The 16,483-nt window shown below is 40.1% G+C and overlaps 2 protein-coding genes across 2 annotated transcripts; both read left to right on the top strand.

Moving 5' to 3' along the window:
* The first annotated feature begins 74 nt into the window (after positions 1-74).
* On the top strand, positions 75-692 carry LOC128557936 (uncharacterized). Its single transcript, XM_053546610.1, has one exon. It carries the CDS (start codon positions 75-77, stop codon positions 690-692), a length of 618 nt encoding a protein of 205 aa, XP_053402585.1.
* Positions 693-11,781: 11,089 nt separating this feature from the next.
* On the top strand, positions 11,782-14,337 carry LOC123560989 (uncharacterized). Its single transcript, XM_045353137.2, has one exon. It carries the CDS (start codon positions 11,782-11,784, stop codon positions 14,335-14,337), a length of 2,556 nt encoding a protein of 851 aa, XP_045209072.2.
* Positions 14,338-16,483: the final 2,146 nt, after the last annotated feature.

Genomic DNA, 16,483 nt, shown 5'->3' with positions numbered 1-16,483 from the left:
ACTGTATACCTCGGGAAGAACAGAGACAAATAATATCCCAACCGGAAGACACTGTACCAACTATAGAGCAGAGGATGAGGCCATCAAGCAAGCTATTAAACTCATTGAGGAGTCTCCAGAGAGCTGCCCCAACGTGGTTATCTTCACGGATGCTCTGTCAGTACTCCAAGCACTGGAAAATTCCAAACAAACATCCATCTCCAGGACACTTCAGCCTATGCAAAACAAGAGTTGTGTCCTTACAATGGATACCTGCACACTGTGGTGTACCTGGAAATGAGAATGCAGACATATTAGCCAAGCTTGGAGCTACAGATAACCAGCCACAAAATGCCATTACTCACGAGGAGAATGTGACAATGATTAAAGCACTTACAAAGCCAAGGCCAACCAAAGATGACTACCACCTACTAGAAAGATGGGAACAAGTCATCATCTTAAGGCTTCGCACAGGACATAACAGGTTAAATGCCCACATGTGTACAAAGCTTAAATTGTCTCCCTCTCCGATGTGCCACTGTGGTCTGGAACAGAAAACTGCTGAGCACATTCTGCAGAGATGTCCATGTCTGGAAAACCAAAGAAAAAGTGTGTGGCCAAACAGTACCCTAATAAAAACCAAAGTGCACGGCAAGAAGGAGGACCTGAAGAAGACGGCATCCTTCATTGCTGGATCAGGGGTGACAGTGTAGGCGGTGAACGCCAAGAAGAAGAGAAGAATACCTATATGTAGGAACGTCCTTCTTTTACACTTCTTGTCCGTAGGATAACTAAAAAAGTATTAAATATATTAAGTTGTAACTTCATTCAATGATAGAGCTCATTATGAGGACGTGTAGTGACAAAGAACCATAACTCTAGGTGGTCCCATTTTTAGAATAGAGGAAAGTGAAAACTTCACAGGTCGCTCAACACGTCAAAAATGAAAATGTTGCAGGCTCGGTTTCATTGAGCCTGTTCATGGACGGTAGTGGAAATGCATGCTACCGTCCACGCCCTTTAGCCCCGGGTTGAGCAGAACTCCACATTTACACATGCTAAAAGTACAAAAAACAATTTAGAGACATCCGCAGATGTATTCAAACGGCGGTGAACATGGAATCTTCAATGATACACGTGTTGAGGCGTGTAATTCCATGAAGAGCGGCATTTGGTCCCCAGATAAAGTAAAGGGTTTGTCCCAAACGAGAAAACAATGGGCAGAAATAAACAAACTGGAATTTAGGAAGGGGATCTGAGGTTATGGAGCCTGCGTATCACAGGAACTGTCAAAAGACAAAATTAAAAAGCAGACACCATATCCAAGGGCTGATTAAACAATATCCAAGACTATGAAAGCGGGAGTATTGGAACCACCCAGGCGAAATGGTCAGGTTTAGAAACTAAACAGTACCAATAACACGACATAAAAGTCGTGCTGAACGATCTGAGAAGATCACGTGAGCAATACTCAGATGAGTTATTGTGGTTGCTCGATGTCCGGCATCCGTCGTCTGTCGTCCGTCGTCTGTCTGTCGTCTGTCAACATTTAGATTGTGTATGCGATAGAGGCTGTATTTTGCAACTGATCTTCATGAAATTTTGTCAGAATGATAACCTTGATGAAATCTAGGCCAAGTTTGAAAATGGGTTATCTGGGGTCAAACACTAGGTCACTAGGTCAAATCAAAGAAAAACCTTGTGTATGCGATAGATGCTTTACTTTTCAATTGATGCTCATGAATTTTGGTCAGAATGATAACCTTGATAAAATCTAGGCCAAGTTTGAAAATGGGTCATCCCGAGTCAAAAACTAGGTCACTACATCAAATCAAAGAAAAACCTTGTGTATACGATAGAGGCTATATTTTTCAACTAATCTTCATGAAATTTTGTCAGAATGGTTACCTTTATGAATTAGGTCAAGTTTGAAAATGGGTCAACTGGGGTCAAAAACTAGGTCACTAGCTCAAATCAAACTCTTTAAAACATTTTCATCCGGAAGATATTAAGTTTCTTGGGACACAGGTACTTACTGTTCTTATCATTTATCTTATATAGGTTGTACTTTAAGATAGACAACCCGTACTGACACTGCATATTCTCCGAAAGCTACTCGTACTGTTACAAAGATCAGAAACAGTAATTCCATGAGACTTTCAAAGCTAAGAAGAAAGTTAAATTAATATCAACCTAAGTAGAATCAACTCGGCCTGGTGTTATTTTCGGTACAGAGACATGGTTAACCAAAGACATTAATTCATCTGAGATTTTTGAGGAGAGCCTTGGATTTGATGTGCACAGGAACAAAAGACATTACAACCCACATGGTATTGAAAAGAGACATCACAGACGTTAAGTGCTCTAGCACTGGCTCCAACAGAAATCGATTACGTAAAAAGATCATCATTGATTCATACTACCGCCGTCAATCTCGCAGTGATGAAAAGTATTAAGGTTACACCCGTAAGGAGTTATTCCACCAGAAATAATAGAACAAGAGATCCACTTCCGTGCTTTAATATTCCTGATATATCAAAGGAAGACAACTCTGTACCATAATCTAGGAACTACGCCTAAAGAGTAAATCAACATTACTTACAGCTTACTTCAGACCTAGGATTTGAACAAATAGCAACTTTTCCGACCAGGAAGGATAACATACTAGATTTTATACTGACCTCACATCCAAGGTAAACCACTTACGCCTATTACAGATAAGATCGACCATGACATCGTACTGTTCGATTTAGCCATGCCGACTGACCATGTTCGGTCAAAGAGGGGGAACTATCTATCTGTGGAAGAAAGCGAACACCGCGAAAGTTTAGCACAGACTTCATAGAGAATACTATCTCTGACGATATGTGGAATATTTAAAGACAACAATCGACAAGGTCACCCGTGAGTTTGTGTCCACACGTAGAAACCTTGCACGCTTCAGCAACCCCTGGACAGACAACAACCTCGGACAGCTGACCAAGGGAAAGTATTGGACATAGAAAAAGTCTAGAAGTACGGGCAATGCTGCTAGTTGGACAAGATACACACAACTCAAGTCACAGACTTAGAAACAAATTAGAGATTCACACAAAAATAATTTACAGATGTAATATCCGCAAGTTACAAGGAAAAACCTAAACACTGCTGGTCCTACACCAATTCAAGGAAGCAAAAGTCCTTTGGAGTCGCTCCGCTCAAGAACAGAGACGTGTTCAGTCACAGCAACAGTGCAGCTAAAGCGGAAATTTTGAAAAATCAGTTAACACCGAGTCTCAACGTAAGCGTTGACCGGTGGTATAATTATGTGCGAGCAGGTCGCTTTTTGCGGTTGTTTTCACCAGTCAAGGTAATATTTTCCTTCGTAGTTTTTTCATTTTTAAAGCTTTGTTATTAAGAATTGGCCGAGGATGACCTACAATGGACGCGGTTTAATGGTGATGTATTGAATTTTTCATGTCATTTGTACTTTTCAAGGGCGTAGGAGCTGGGACGGCAGGGGCGGCACTCGCCGCCCCAATATTTCGAGGAGCGGCGAAATACCGAACTCGTAAATTTTTGAAAAGGCTAGAAAATATAATTGAAAATAAATACAGCGGTCTTCCATTTATCATGAAGTGCAACGGCGACTGATATGTACACAGAATCTTGTCATATCACCGACACCTTGCTAGATCACCTTGGTGACAGGGTATTGTACAAAATCGATAATCCGCAACGACCAGGGTCGCCGTATTTTCACGCCCCGCAGACTCGGATTATAGGCAATACATTAATTTAATTAATGAAAGTTAATCGTTTTTAATTGTTTACTGCCAAAATTGCAATTAATTGCAATTAATGTTGTGTCTCAAGTTCTCCCGACAAAGGAAAGTATCTTGAGTAAAACACAAACGCAAATCGGGATCTTTAGATGTCTTTACATAAAATATATTAAATTAAATATTTTTGACATTTAAACATATTGTTTGAAAATCAAAGGCATCAATCATAATGATTAAATTCAACGCATAAAATGTAGAAAAATCCTCGTAGATTTTACAGATCTAGTAAAATTAACAAGTATTACAGCTTCTACATAAAAATATAAAAGGCCAATCAGCCTCGCAATTTTGCATTTCCAAATCGATCATTTGGTAAAAAGAACCCTCAATGGTTCAAAGAAAACAGTGAATTGCGTTTTACCTTTATAATGCCATTTAATGACTAAAATGCTATAAGGACTGGATTACCCCTTTAAGTCAGGGTCTTGTGCTCGATCCTCTACTTAGACATTACTGGTTTTACCCTGGCAGGACATTGTCCGTATCTAACATCGTACCGCCATTACAGTGTTTAAACATAGTAAACTGTAAATAGGGGTGAAAACTCGAAAAATAAACCGTGTATGTTCAACAGATACTGAGCAGTCCAAGAAGTCGCCAGATTGCACCATTTACTCTAGCTATATGCAAAATTTTCCCGGGGCCACCCCGGACCCTGTTCGTAGGTGGGGGACCCCCCCTACCAAACCTACCCCCTCCGCTGCCCCAATGCTCAAATCGTCCCTACGCCCCTGCTTTTTTCTAACATTCAGGAAATATTCACTAAAAAACACGTATTTTGATACCATATCGTAGTTTTCTCGCTTTAAATGGATAAATTTCTATTAAAATGTCCTGTGATTTAGTTATACATGTAGGATATACCCACTTTAACAGATCGGTCACCGTTATATGCAGTTTAAAAAATCACATAGCCCGGAAAAACCCGGCCGTCGGCGAAGGTGCTGTCTTACGTCCGAGTCGGCGGTACACCAAAATAAAAATGCATACGTACGAGCTGGTGGAATTTATGAAAAACGATATTTTCAAGACTTTTTAGGATCTGACAGTGGACAAAATGCATTTTTATCGATATATAGACTACCATTTCATGTTTCTTCGTTGTGCACAGTCATTTAACGCATCATTGTGCACAGTCTTAGCGCATTTAGCAGGATTTTATGCCCGAATAGTAATGTGGCCTTCGCGATCGCCAGACTAGTATTTGCCTATGTGTCTACGCTTACAGTACAGTTAAACCACAGTTGGACCTATTAAAAGCTAAGTACATCTATATACGCAACGTTTTTCCCCTCGTTTTTCTTTCACACTTTCCTTTTACATTTTTCCTTTTACATGTATATATATGTTGAAAAATGTTGCGTTTCTAGATGTGCTTAGTATATTAATAGGTGTAACTATTGCTAGTAACGTTTGGGAGAAAAGTAATTGAAGTATAGTGGAAGCAACTTGACCCCGGTGGTTGACCTTTGTATTATAATACATTATAAGACACAACCTATTATTGAAAAGGAGTGTACGTAAAGCACGAGCTGCACGAGAAATGGAAATATAAATTAATGTATTGGAAAGTTTTAACGATCAAATGTAAGTATATACTTTGATACAGCACTGTATACAAACTAATTCCATATAATATACACGACTACCCAAAGCACCCCTTAATAATCGATAAGAATAATCAGCCTAAGTTCAACTATCGCGGTCAAGTTGCGACTGCTATACTATATACAACCCAAAATTAAATGAATACACTGAATTCCTAAATGGAGAAATGTGTGCAGTTTAATTATGCACATATGCAGTCTAATTTACAGACTCTGTGAACCATCCTGACTAATATTTTATTGTGCAATTTAAATTTCAGTTACTGTTTCATGCGGTGCTCATAGAATTATGGTACTTTTTCGATTTAAAGAAATCACTTGATTTAAAAGAATTTGTCTCGACCAAAACCTTTCAATGAAGATAGTGAATAGTTAACTATCAAGCACTGACATTAGTCGAGTGGCAGCTTTTGTTCCCAGTTATACTCACTTGTTTTATATAATATATATAAAAGTATACTTTCAGATGTTTTGCGATTCAATGGCACGAACAAATCTCAAATTTCTTATGAACCAAACGCTTGATTTTGGTGAAATTGGATACAGGTTCATAATTATGTCATATCAACACTGAAAGTAAATCAATTTTCTTTTTCTATAATTAAGAAAAATTATTTCTTTGTTCTACATAGATTTCAACCAATAGCTATCGAATAAAAGCTATTGAGTAGCATCAGACATTCCATTGATCATTTACTGTTATATATAAGGCAATACTTACCTTTATTGCACGGCAAATTGCCACCAACATTCTGTACATTAGAAGTACATCCTTAGAATAAAAAATACTAACATATGAACATCTAGGGCCTTCTTTATATCTGGAAAATTCTATACTCAGATCAATTTTCTAGAAGGGCTCTGGTCTGCCAGATTCAAGTGGGAGGTATCCGTGCTGGTACGAACGTTCAATGGGACAATTTAAATAAAAAACAAACAAACAAAAAAAACTATACCCTAGACATCCTAGCGAATGGCCCTACTGCCACCTCCACACTCTTATGTAGATCTTATTTCAATCAAAATGTGCATGTTTACCTCTTGTCGCGATCACACCCTCCATGTCATCCAATATTGATGACACAGCGGCGTTCACATTTTCATCCATGGTAGATGACTGAAATAAAATTATCAAATGTATCTATCAATTTAATTCAGAATTTAAAATATCTCTGGCTTTAAAATGATCGCGTCATTGATGAAGCATCATAGTGTGGCAATGTCATAATTTATACCTAAAAGCATACGATTTATTTATTGTGCACACAGCTACTGTCCCCCGCCATAGGCCTCATCTAACGGTATCCTTATGGTATAGCATTATATAGTTACTATATAAATAATATACCATAAGAATCCGTTAGATGGGGCCTGAGTCTCCCGCCACCCTTTAATTCATTATTATTTAGTACAGGCATCGAGTATGAAACCGACATATGTTAAAATGACTGTGCACAACGAAGAAACATGAAATGGTAGTCTATATATCGATAAAAATGCATTTTGTCCACTGTCGGATCCTGAAAAGTCTTGAAAATATCGTTTTTCATAAATTCCACCAGCTCGTACGTATGCATTTTTATTTTGGTGTACCGCCGACTCGGACGTAAGACAGCACCTTCGCCGACGGCCGGGTTTTTCCGGGCTATGTGATTTTTTAAACTGCATATAACGGTGACCGATCTGTTAAAGTGAGTATATCGTACATGTATAACTAAATCACAGGACATTTTAACAGTAATTTATCCATTTAAAGCGAGAAAACTACGATATGGTATCAAAATACGTGTTTTTTAGTGAATATTTCCTGAATGTTAGAAACAAATACTAATGACATGAAAAATTCAATGCATCACCATCAAAGCGCGTTCATTGTAGGTCATCCTCGGCCAATTCTTAATAACAAAGCTTTATAAATGAAAAAAAAACTACGAAGGAAAATATTACCTTGACTGGTGAAAACAACCGCAAAAAGCGACCTGCTCGCACATAATTATACCACCGGTCAACGCTTACGTTGAGACTCGGTGGTTTAGGTCTGTCTTTACAGGTGAAGATTTATCTGCAATGCAAGGTAAGGGTCCAAGCCCATATCCCACCATGAACGATATCAGAGTCGACAAGAATGGTATTCATAAACAACTCATTTGCTTGAAACAACACAAGTCATCTGGCCCAGACTGCAGTAGATAAACTCAACGCCCAGGTATTAAATTGATGTATTCATTATAAAAAAGCGTATTTGATGTGTGCAACATAGTTATTTAATACAAGCTGTAAGGTATTATGATCCTGAAAATATGCTTAAAAGTGCTGTGACCGAGTAGTTTATGTCACTTGTCTTCAGATTGTCTGAGGTTCTATGCCTGCACCCAGTGCCACTGTGGTGTGTTTCAGGCAATACACTTTGTGACTTCTAACTAAGTCGAACCAGCTGAAAATGGATACCAGCAATTTCCTGGTGTAAAAGTTTAGATCAAACACTACTTAATATATCGGTTGATAAATATGATGGGTGCTATATAGTCGTCGCCCAACTATAAAATACTAGTACTATAAATGTTTTCTTGTTATTATATTATATATAACTTCTCCCATTTTAATATCAACCTAGAACAGTCATTCTTCTAACTAGGTTCGATCAGTATGTGCTATCTTTTTATTTCACTTAAATACTGATTTTTCTCCGAAACTTTAACAAATTCGAAATAAAAACAAAAATCAAAAATATGTGTTACTATTATATCATGCTATGTTTTAATACAGGAGAAAGGGTTCTAAAAGTAAGACATCTGGTAGATGTTAATTGATACCCGTATTTGGTAGAAAGGTTTGACGCCTATTGTTCGCTGGTCGCTTTATGTCAATGGGCTCTCAGGGACTTCGGTGATGCCATTGATGATCTTGAACAGCACCGACTGCCGAGCTATGTATCGTCAGTAGGGGTTCCCAACCAAGTTCTTGGAGCATTTTGTTACACCATCTGGCGTATGGTCTGTGTAACGGTTGTAACAAGCCGCTTTCCTCTGGACCTGTTCCAGAGTGTGTATGTCGATAGTGGAGGCCGGATCCCAGTCTGTGGAGGTGTATTCAGTAGTAGGCCTGATGATGGTAGTGAGCTGCATGTTTGACCTAGGGTGGACAGTCGCTAAAGTTTCGTCTAACAAACCAAAGCGTCATGTTATCTTTCGTAGCAGTAGCACTGATTGGTTGCTCCAAGTACAGTCCCGCTGACCGTAACATCCAGATGCTTTCAGCCGTCTCGGGACTGTGACCATGTTGAGAGTAATTGGTATCTATGTGGTTGAACTTTTTGTTCGTAATGTTCATACGGCGGTGCACATGGAACCTTCAATGCTACACTAGTGTGTAATTCCATGAAAAGCGGCGTATGGTCCCCAGTTAAAATAATGGGTTTGCCCTAAACGAGAAAACAATGAGCAGAACTAAACAAACTGGGATTTAGAAAGGGGATCTGAGGTTATGGAGTCAAGCTGGATGATATTAACTTGTCTCCTGCCTCGAAGTCTGCTAGCTATAAGCTGGCTGGGACCCTTATCTTGCATTGTAGATAGATCTTCATCTGTAACGACTGACCTAAACTGATTGTTCAAAATTTCCGCTTTAGTAGCACTGTTGCTGTGAATGAACACGTCTCTGTTCTTGAGTGGAGTGACTCCAAAGGACTTTTGCTTCCTTGAATTGGTGTAGGACCAACATTGTTTAGGGGTTTTCATTGTAACTAGTCCTCGAAATTTAGATTTAAACATAAGCTTCTTATTCTCGTCGAGGGCTCTCAAACTAAATGACTGCTCCAGCCAATTTCGTACTGACCATTGGGCTTTAAATCAGCACTCCTTTAAGTTCGCGCAGCGATGTACATATTAAAGTATACGATTAACAACTTAGTCAGTATTTGGTCTATCTGATTTGCATGCAGGATTTGCTGGTTTGAGCTATGGTCAGTTCAATAACTTCAAGGCAGAATAGTGGGTTCTCGTTTTATATAATATGAATTAAAGCACCGCCTAGCACTGGGGATTTATCTTTTATATATCCGCTTAGAAAGAAATATTCAACGCTCAAGAAAGTGAAATTTTGCTCTAAACTGTAGTTTACATTTAGTGTCATCATACCTTTTACAGCGAATATCATACTTTGCAAAATTTACGGAAGCCGTGACGGTGACGTCATTCAGCGTTCTCGCACTAGCTTTTAGGATTTTTTTTGTTTGTTTGCACTCCACGCAGAAACTTGACGGCCTTTACACTTCCTTACTGTTTTAAAGTGTTTTTCAGTTGCATGTACAGTTTCCATTACGAAAAAGAAGTACAATAATCATGTTAGCGCGGTTTACGAGTTTCTACGACTGATTCGGGGTGCTCGGATGTTCATGCCGACAACCAGTCTGCGGTGTGTATATAAACCGGAACCGGAAAACATCGAAAAAAATTGCCTCAGTATATGCAGACAACAAAGACGAATAACTATATACGGACGTTACCGTCTCGGGGATTTTCATCCCCTATTAGATCTGACTTTGAACAGAAAATACATGTATTTATACTACTAGTATTTTATAGTTGGGCGACGAATATATAGCACCCATCATATTTATCAACCGATATATTAAGTAGTGTTGGATCTATACTTTTACCACCAGGAAATTGCTGGTATCCATTTTCAGCTGGGCCGACTGAGTTAGAAGTCACAAAGTGTATTGCCTGAAACACACCACAGTGGCACTGGGTGCAGGCATAGAACCTCAGACAATTTTATGTGAAGACAAGTGACATAAACTACTCGGTCACAGCACTTTTAAGCATATTTTCAGGATCATAATACCTTACAGCTTGTATTAAATAACTATGTTGCACACATCAAATACGCTTTGTTTATAATGAATACATCAATTTAATACCTAGGGGTTGAGTTTATCTACTGCAGTCTGGGCCAGATGACTTGTGTTGTTGCAAACAAGAGAGTTGTTTTTGAATACCATTCTTGCCGACTCTGATATCGTTCATGGTGGGATATGGGCTGGGACCCTTATCTTGCATTGTAGATAGATCTTCATCTGTAACGACTGACCTAAACTGATTGTTCAAAATTTCCGCTTTAGCAGCACTGTTGCTGTGAATGAACACGTCTCTGTTCTTGAGTGGAGTGACTCCAAAGGACTTTTGCTTCCTTGAATTGGTGTAGAACCAGCAGTGTTTAGGGTTTTCCTTGTATCTTGCGGATATTACATCTTGTTTCAGACTCCGAATATTTGTTCAGGTTTTGATTATCGGGTTTACTAATTTTTGATGGACATTTATCATGTCCGCTGTCCAACGTAATGTTAATTTATAGTGTTCTGGTTCCTGCCGACGCTTTAGGGTCACAAGAGATGAGTGTCACCCATATATAGAAAATGAAATTCTGAATTTATCTGCTTAGAGGGCGCTTTCTGCATTTTGGTTGGTCAAACTGTCCCTAGAAAATAATAACTATATGCAAATGCAAAATTTGCCGCCTTGCCAGAGCGCAGTTGATTTTTGAATTTGTCGAGTAAGGCACGAGTTCTATATGTTTCAATTCACTACGTTTTGGGCACAGATAGCATTGTTCAGTAAGTTAATTTTTTGTTTTTACTGCCTTGTTCGGAGGAATTATTTTGTTCAAATAATTTATTTTGAAACAATTACACATTTTATTGTTAAGGTAGATGATTTCGTATTTTTATTAAGTAATGGCTTTGTTCACATAACTAGTGCAGGATTCCCGCAATTTCTTTGTTAAAGATGTACAATGTATTATGTTTTCTTTATGTTAATACTTGTATGTTCGTATGCGGTTTTATGCGTATTCTTTTATGTATTATGGTTACTGATAGTTTGAATGTTTTGACTTTCAGATAACCGCTACGCTACACTATTGTATGTTCTACGTAAGGAATAAAAGTGATTGAAGTAGCGCGTGTATTGCATCTTTTTCTTGTTGCCCAAAATACTTGGGGTGAAGCTGCCCACTACAGTTATGAAGTAGTGCTATAGTACATATTAACGATTGCAACTCAGTTAGTAAAGAGTTGACAGATCGACAGTTATTGAACATTATCTGTGACGAGAAAAGTTGCAGTTAATTGGATTATGCATAGTTAGTGCAAAGTTAAATTTTCTGGATTATATGTGATTTGTATATTCCGGACATAAGAATTTAATTGGATTATGCATAGTTAGTGCAAAGTTAAATTTTCTGGATTATATGTGCTTTGTATATTCCGGACATAAGAATTTAATTGGATGATGCATAGTTAGTGCAAAGTTAAATTTTCTGGATTATATGTGCTTTGTATATTCCGGACATAAGAATTAGTATTTCATAAAATGGCTGACGGCTCGGCACGAGAAGAAACCGAAGCTACAGCGAAGAAGCTCGTCGCAAGCTTCTCGAGGATTACGAAGGCAATTGACATTAAGCTAAAGGCAGGTGACTCTGGGTTCGAACAGTTGCAGAAAGAACTTTGTGATTGCTGGGAGCAATTGCTTGACGTACGTCGAAGATGTGAGGCGTCAATAAATGAAAATAAGCTCACGGAAATGAAAGAACGGTACAGCTTCTTGTTATCGCGAATGAGTTACTCATCTGAAAATAACACAAACCGCGGAAGTTCCGTTTCTTCACACAACTCCGCAGCGTCACGCAAGAGGAAAGCGGAACTGCGTCTGCGCCAGATACAAGAAAAACAAGAACTAGAACGCAAGAGTGAGGAGCTTCGGCGGGAGCTCGAACTACAGACTGCCCGGCATGAAGTAGAGCGGCCGGACATAGAGGATGAGGAGTCGGATAACGACGAAGGCATGGACTACCTATCCTTACCGGACGGCTCATCACCGGACAACAAAGTGGGTGATTATGTGAATAAGTGTAGTAAGGACGTACCTTTCCAAGGAAATAGTGACAAACTTTGTGACAACGTGCCACCAGTTCAATTCGGTGTTCAGGACTTTCATGGTTTACCAAAACCGGAATTAATTAAGTTCAATGGGAATCCTGCTGATTACTGTAAGTTTCTTAGTAACTTTGAAACAAATATTGAGACAAGGGTAAGTGATAGTAGGTTAAGGTTAAATTATCTTATTCAGTTATGTCAGGGAGATGCCAGATATTGTATAGAAGATTGTGTAATTTTGCCTCCGGACGAAGGCTATTTAAGGGCTAAAGAAATATTGAAATCCAGATACGGCAAACCCCATTTAGTGGCCAGGTCACATGTAGATAGTTTGATAAATGGCAGTGTCATTAAGAGCAACGATGTTAAGGGATTGTTGAATCTGTCGCTTAATACGGAAAAATGCCACATCACTCTCTCACAGCTAGGCTTCAGGTCAGATGTGAATAATACTGAAAACCTAAGAAAAATTGTTGGGAGACTACCGGTCCACATTCGGTCTAAGTGGGTTGAACGTGCAAGTAGCCTAATAGAACAGGGAGTCGAACCAAATTTCGATCACCTGTTAACCTTTGTAAAGGAACGTTCTAGTGTTGCAAATACTATGTATGGTTATGACCTTGCAAATGAGTCTAATAAGCACATAAAAATCTTGCCCCGAAAGTCCCATGATAACCCTTCACAAAGAAATAAAGTTGTAACACTGTCCACTGGATCTGATAAGAGAAATTCAGGTAAATCTCTCCCAGAAAATACCCCTAGGGCACGATTATCATGTATTTATTGCAAGAAGGCCCATAAATTAAGGGAATGCCAAGAGTTTAGACTAATTGATATTGATTCAAAGCTGAGAGTTATCAGAGAGCATGAAATGTGTGAAAATTGCATGAATTTTAAGCATACTGCACAAAATTGTAGAAAAATTAGTTTATGCGAGGTTTCAGGTTGTACCGGGAAACATAATACAATGTTTCACCGAGACTCTGGTCATAACCGTGAGTATGAAAATGGGCAGGATAAGTATGTCGCTGCTTCCGAATCTCGGTCTCAACCGAATCAGGTCAGTTTGCGCATTGTTCCAGTAGTAGTAGGAACGGAATCTTCACAAGTAGAGACGTATGCTCTCCTAGACGAAGGGAGTGATGTAACGTTGTGCAATGATAGTCTTATCAAAAGGCTAGGGGTTGAAGGTAAACCTTGTAAGTTCACGTTAACTACAGTTAACAAGTCTAGTCAGAATCAGACTGGCAGAGAAGTGCAGTTACAGGTAAGTGCATTGAATGGAGGTCAAGTTATTGACCTTAGAAGGGTATGGTCTGTCAAAACCTTGCCTATCTCATTGCAGTCGTTACCGGACCAGTCTGTAGCAGGTAAGTGGAAACACTTAAGTGGCATTTATTTACCGAAAATTGATGTCGGTAAAGTAGAGTTGCTCGTCGGAAGCGACACCCCAGATGCATTCTGGGTAGAGGAGCAGCGAAGGGGAAAAAGAGGTGAGCCCTATGCAATCAGGACGATGCTAGGCTGGAGCATTATCGGGCCAATAGGTAATAGGCCATCATTAGATCACGGTAGTATTAATTTTCAGCTTGCATCTAGTACACAGTTGCAAATTGATAAGCTATGGACTACTGACTTTCGAGATGTCGAGAGTTGTGGCACAGGGATGTCACAGGAGGACCGTCGTGCCCTGTCCAGTATGGAAGGTACGGTAACAAAGGAAAACGGTCACTACAAGTTAGGGCTCCCATGGAAGGACCCTGATGTAAGTCTTCCAAATAACGTGAAGATGGCCAGTATACGACTCGGTCACTTGAAAAGAAAACTTCAAAGAGATGATCGGTTACTTGATATGTACAAAGAAACAGTAAATGGGTATATCGAACGTGGGTACGCTTCCTTGGTGGATGCTAGAGAGGATTCGAACCCGGTCGAACTTGGTACCTCCCACACCATCCCGTGCTTAATCCAAAGAAGCCAGGCAAGGTAAGGGTTGTTTTGATTGTGCTGCTAAGTATCAAGGCACATCTTTGAATGATAATCTTTTACAAGGCCCCGACCTTACCAACAGTATAACTGGAGTACTGATGCGCTTCAGGCAGGCACCAGTGGCACTGGTTGCGGACATAGAAGCTATGTTCCACCAAGTCAGAGTGTGTGAACAGGACAGGGATGCCCTAAGGTTCCTTTGGTGGCCTCGAGGTAACCTACACGAGGAGCCAAAGGAGTACCGCATGAACGTACATTTATTTGGCGCGACTTCGTCGCCCAGTTGTGCAGCCTTCAGTTTAAAGCGCACCGCAAATGACAATATGGACAAATTCAGTCAAGAAGCGGTAAGTACGGTTGAACGTAATTTCTATGTTGATGACCTTCTGAAGTCCGTATTGGATCCGAGTTCGGGAATTAGGCTTGCCGCTGAACTGAGAGAACTACTCTCGCTAGGGGGTTTCAGACTTACGAAATGGCTTTCCAATAGTGAACAAGTCATGAACTCAATCCCTGAAAGGGATCGAGCCGAACCGAGGGCCAAATTAGATCTTAACACCGAATCGTTCTGTGAGCGAACTCTCGGGTTACAGTGGCTTGTTAAGCAGGATCAGTTTGTGTTTGATGTTAATCTCCATGATAAGGGCACGACAAGACGCAGCATCTTGTCGGTCGCAAGTTCGTTGTATGACCCACTTGGATTAGTAGCACCAGTGACTTTAATACCAAAATTGATCTTACAACGTGCTTGTAGGCTGAACTTAGGTTGGGACGAACTAATTCCAGATGCGGAAGCAGAAAAATGGTCACAGTGGCTAAACCGTCTGCCGGCATTATCCAAGGTGAGTATTGACAGATGTACAATCCCAAGTGACCTTGACAGGTCAACGTTGAAAGCTGAACTTCACATGTTCAGCGACGCTAGTGAATTTGCGTACGGGTCTTCCGTGTACGTAAAGGCGTATGACGCCAACGGACGCAGTAAGTGCAGCCTTATTATAGGTAAGTCAAGGTTAGCGCCTATAAAACGTATCTCAATTCCAAGACTCGAACTGGCAGCAGCAGTAGTTGCTGTCAAACTTTATCAGATAGTTACAGAGGAGCTTGACATCCAAATTTCTGGAAGATACTTTTGGACAGACTCCATGATTGTATTGGGGTACATAAGGAATGAACGGAAAAGGTTCAAGACCTTTGTTGCAAACAGACTGTCCGTAATTCATGAGGTGACGTCACCACATGACTGGAGGTATGTACCCTCTAAGAGTAACCTGCCGACATGGCGTCAAGAGGTATGATCCGCAAGAGAACGAAAGGCTTGAAACATGGTTGTCTGGCCCGAAATTCCTTAAGGTAATGAGGCAGAGTGGCCAGCTAAGGTAAGTAACATAACCTTGCACGAGGATGACATAGAGCTCAAGCCTGAGGCTAGCGTACTAAACACACAAGTGAAGCGTGATTCGAGCATGGGTACGTTGCTAAGTAAGTTTTCCGACTGGCATAAGCTACAAAGTGCAGTCGGTTGGCTACTCCGTTTCAAGTGGCTTTTAATGCAAAAATTCCTGCCGAAAAGGCGAAGTCTTCGTAACAGGGTAAGTAGTAAAATCCTAAGTGCGACGGAAATGCAAATGGCACAGATGGCCATATTCAAACTAGTTCAAACACAGACGTTTGAAAATGAAATGTGTGAAGTGAAGGCTAACAGTCGAGTTTCGAATTCGAGCTCTTTGAAAAGGCTATGTCCTATATTAAAGGATGGTGTTTTGCGAGTCGGTGGGCGAGTAGAATTGTCCGACCTGCACGTAGATGCCAAGCATCAAATCATTCTACCAAGTAGCCATCACGTGACTAGAATCCTGATACAGAAATACCACGAACAGAATGCGCATATGGGTCCGGTACATATTTTGTCTTTATTGCGGCAAAAGTATTGGATAATTCACGGACTGCAAACTGTGAAGTCAGTCCTTAGCCAGTGTATTACGTGTAAACGACAGGTGCAACGACCGGAAGTTCAACAGATGAGCGATCTTCCAGAAGAAAGACTCACTCTGGACATGCCGCCATTCACCTATGTAGGAGTTGACTATTTCGGACCTATGTTCGTAAAATCAGGTCGGAAACATTACAAAAGGTATGGTTGTCTG

Source organism: Mercenaria mercenaria, chromosome 6 (genome assembly GCF_021730395.1).
Source record: "Mercenaria mercenaria strain notata chromosome 6, MADL_Memer_1, whole genome shotgun sequence".
NCBI lineage: Eukaryota > Metazoa > Mollusca > Bivalvia > Venerida > Veneridae > Mercenaria > Mercenaria mercenaria.
This window is presented reverse-complemented; position numbering and strand designations above follow the sequence as displayed.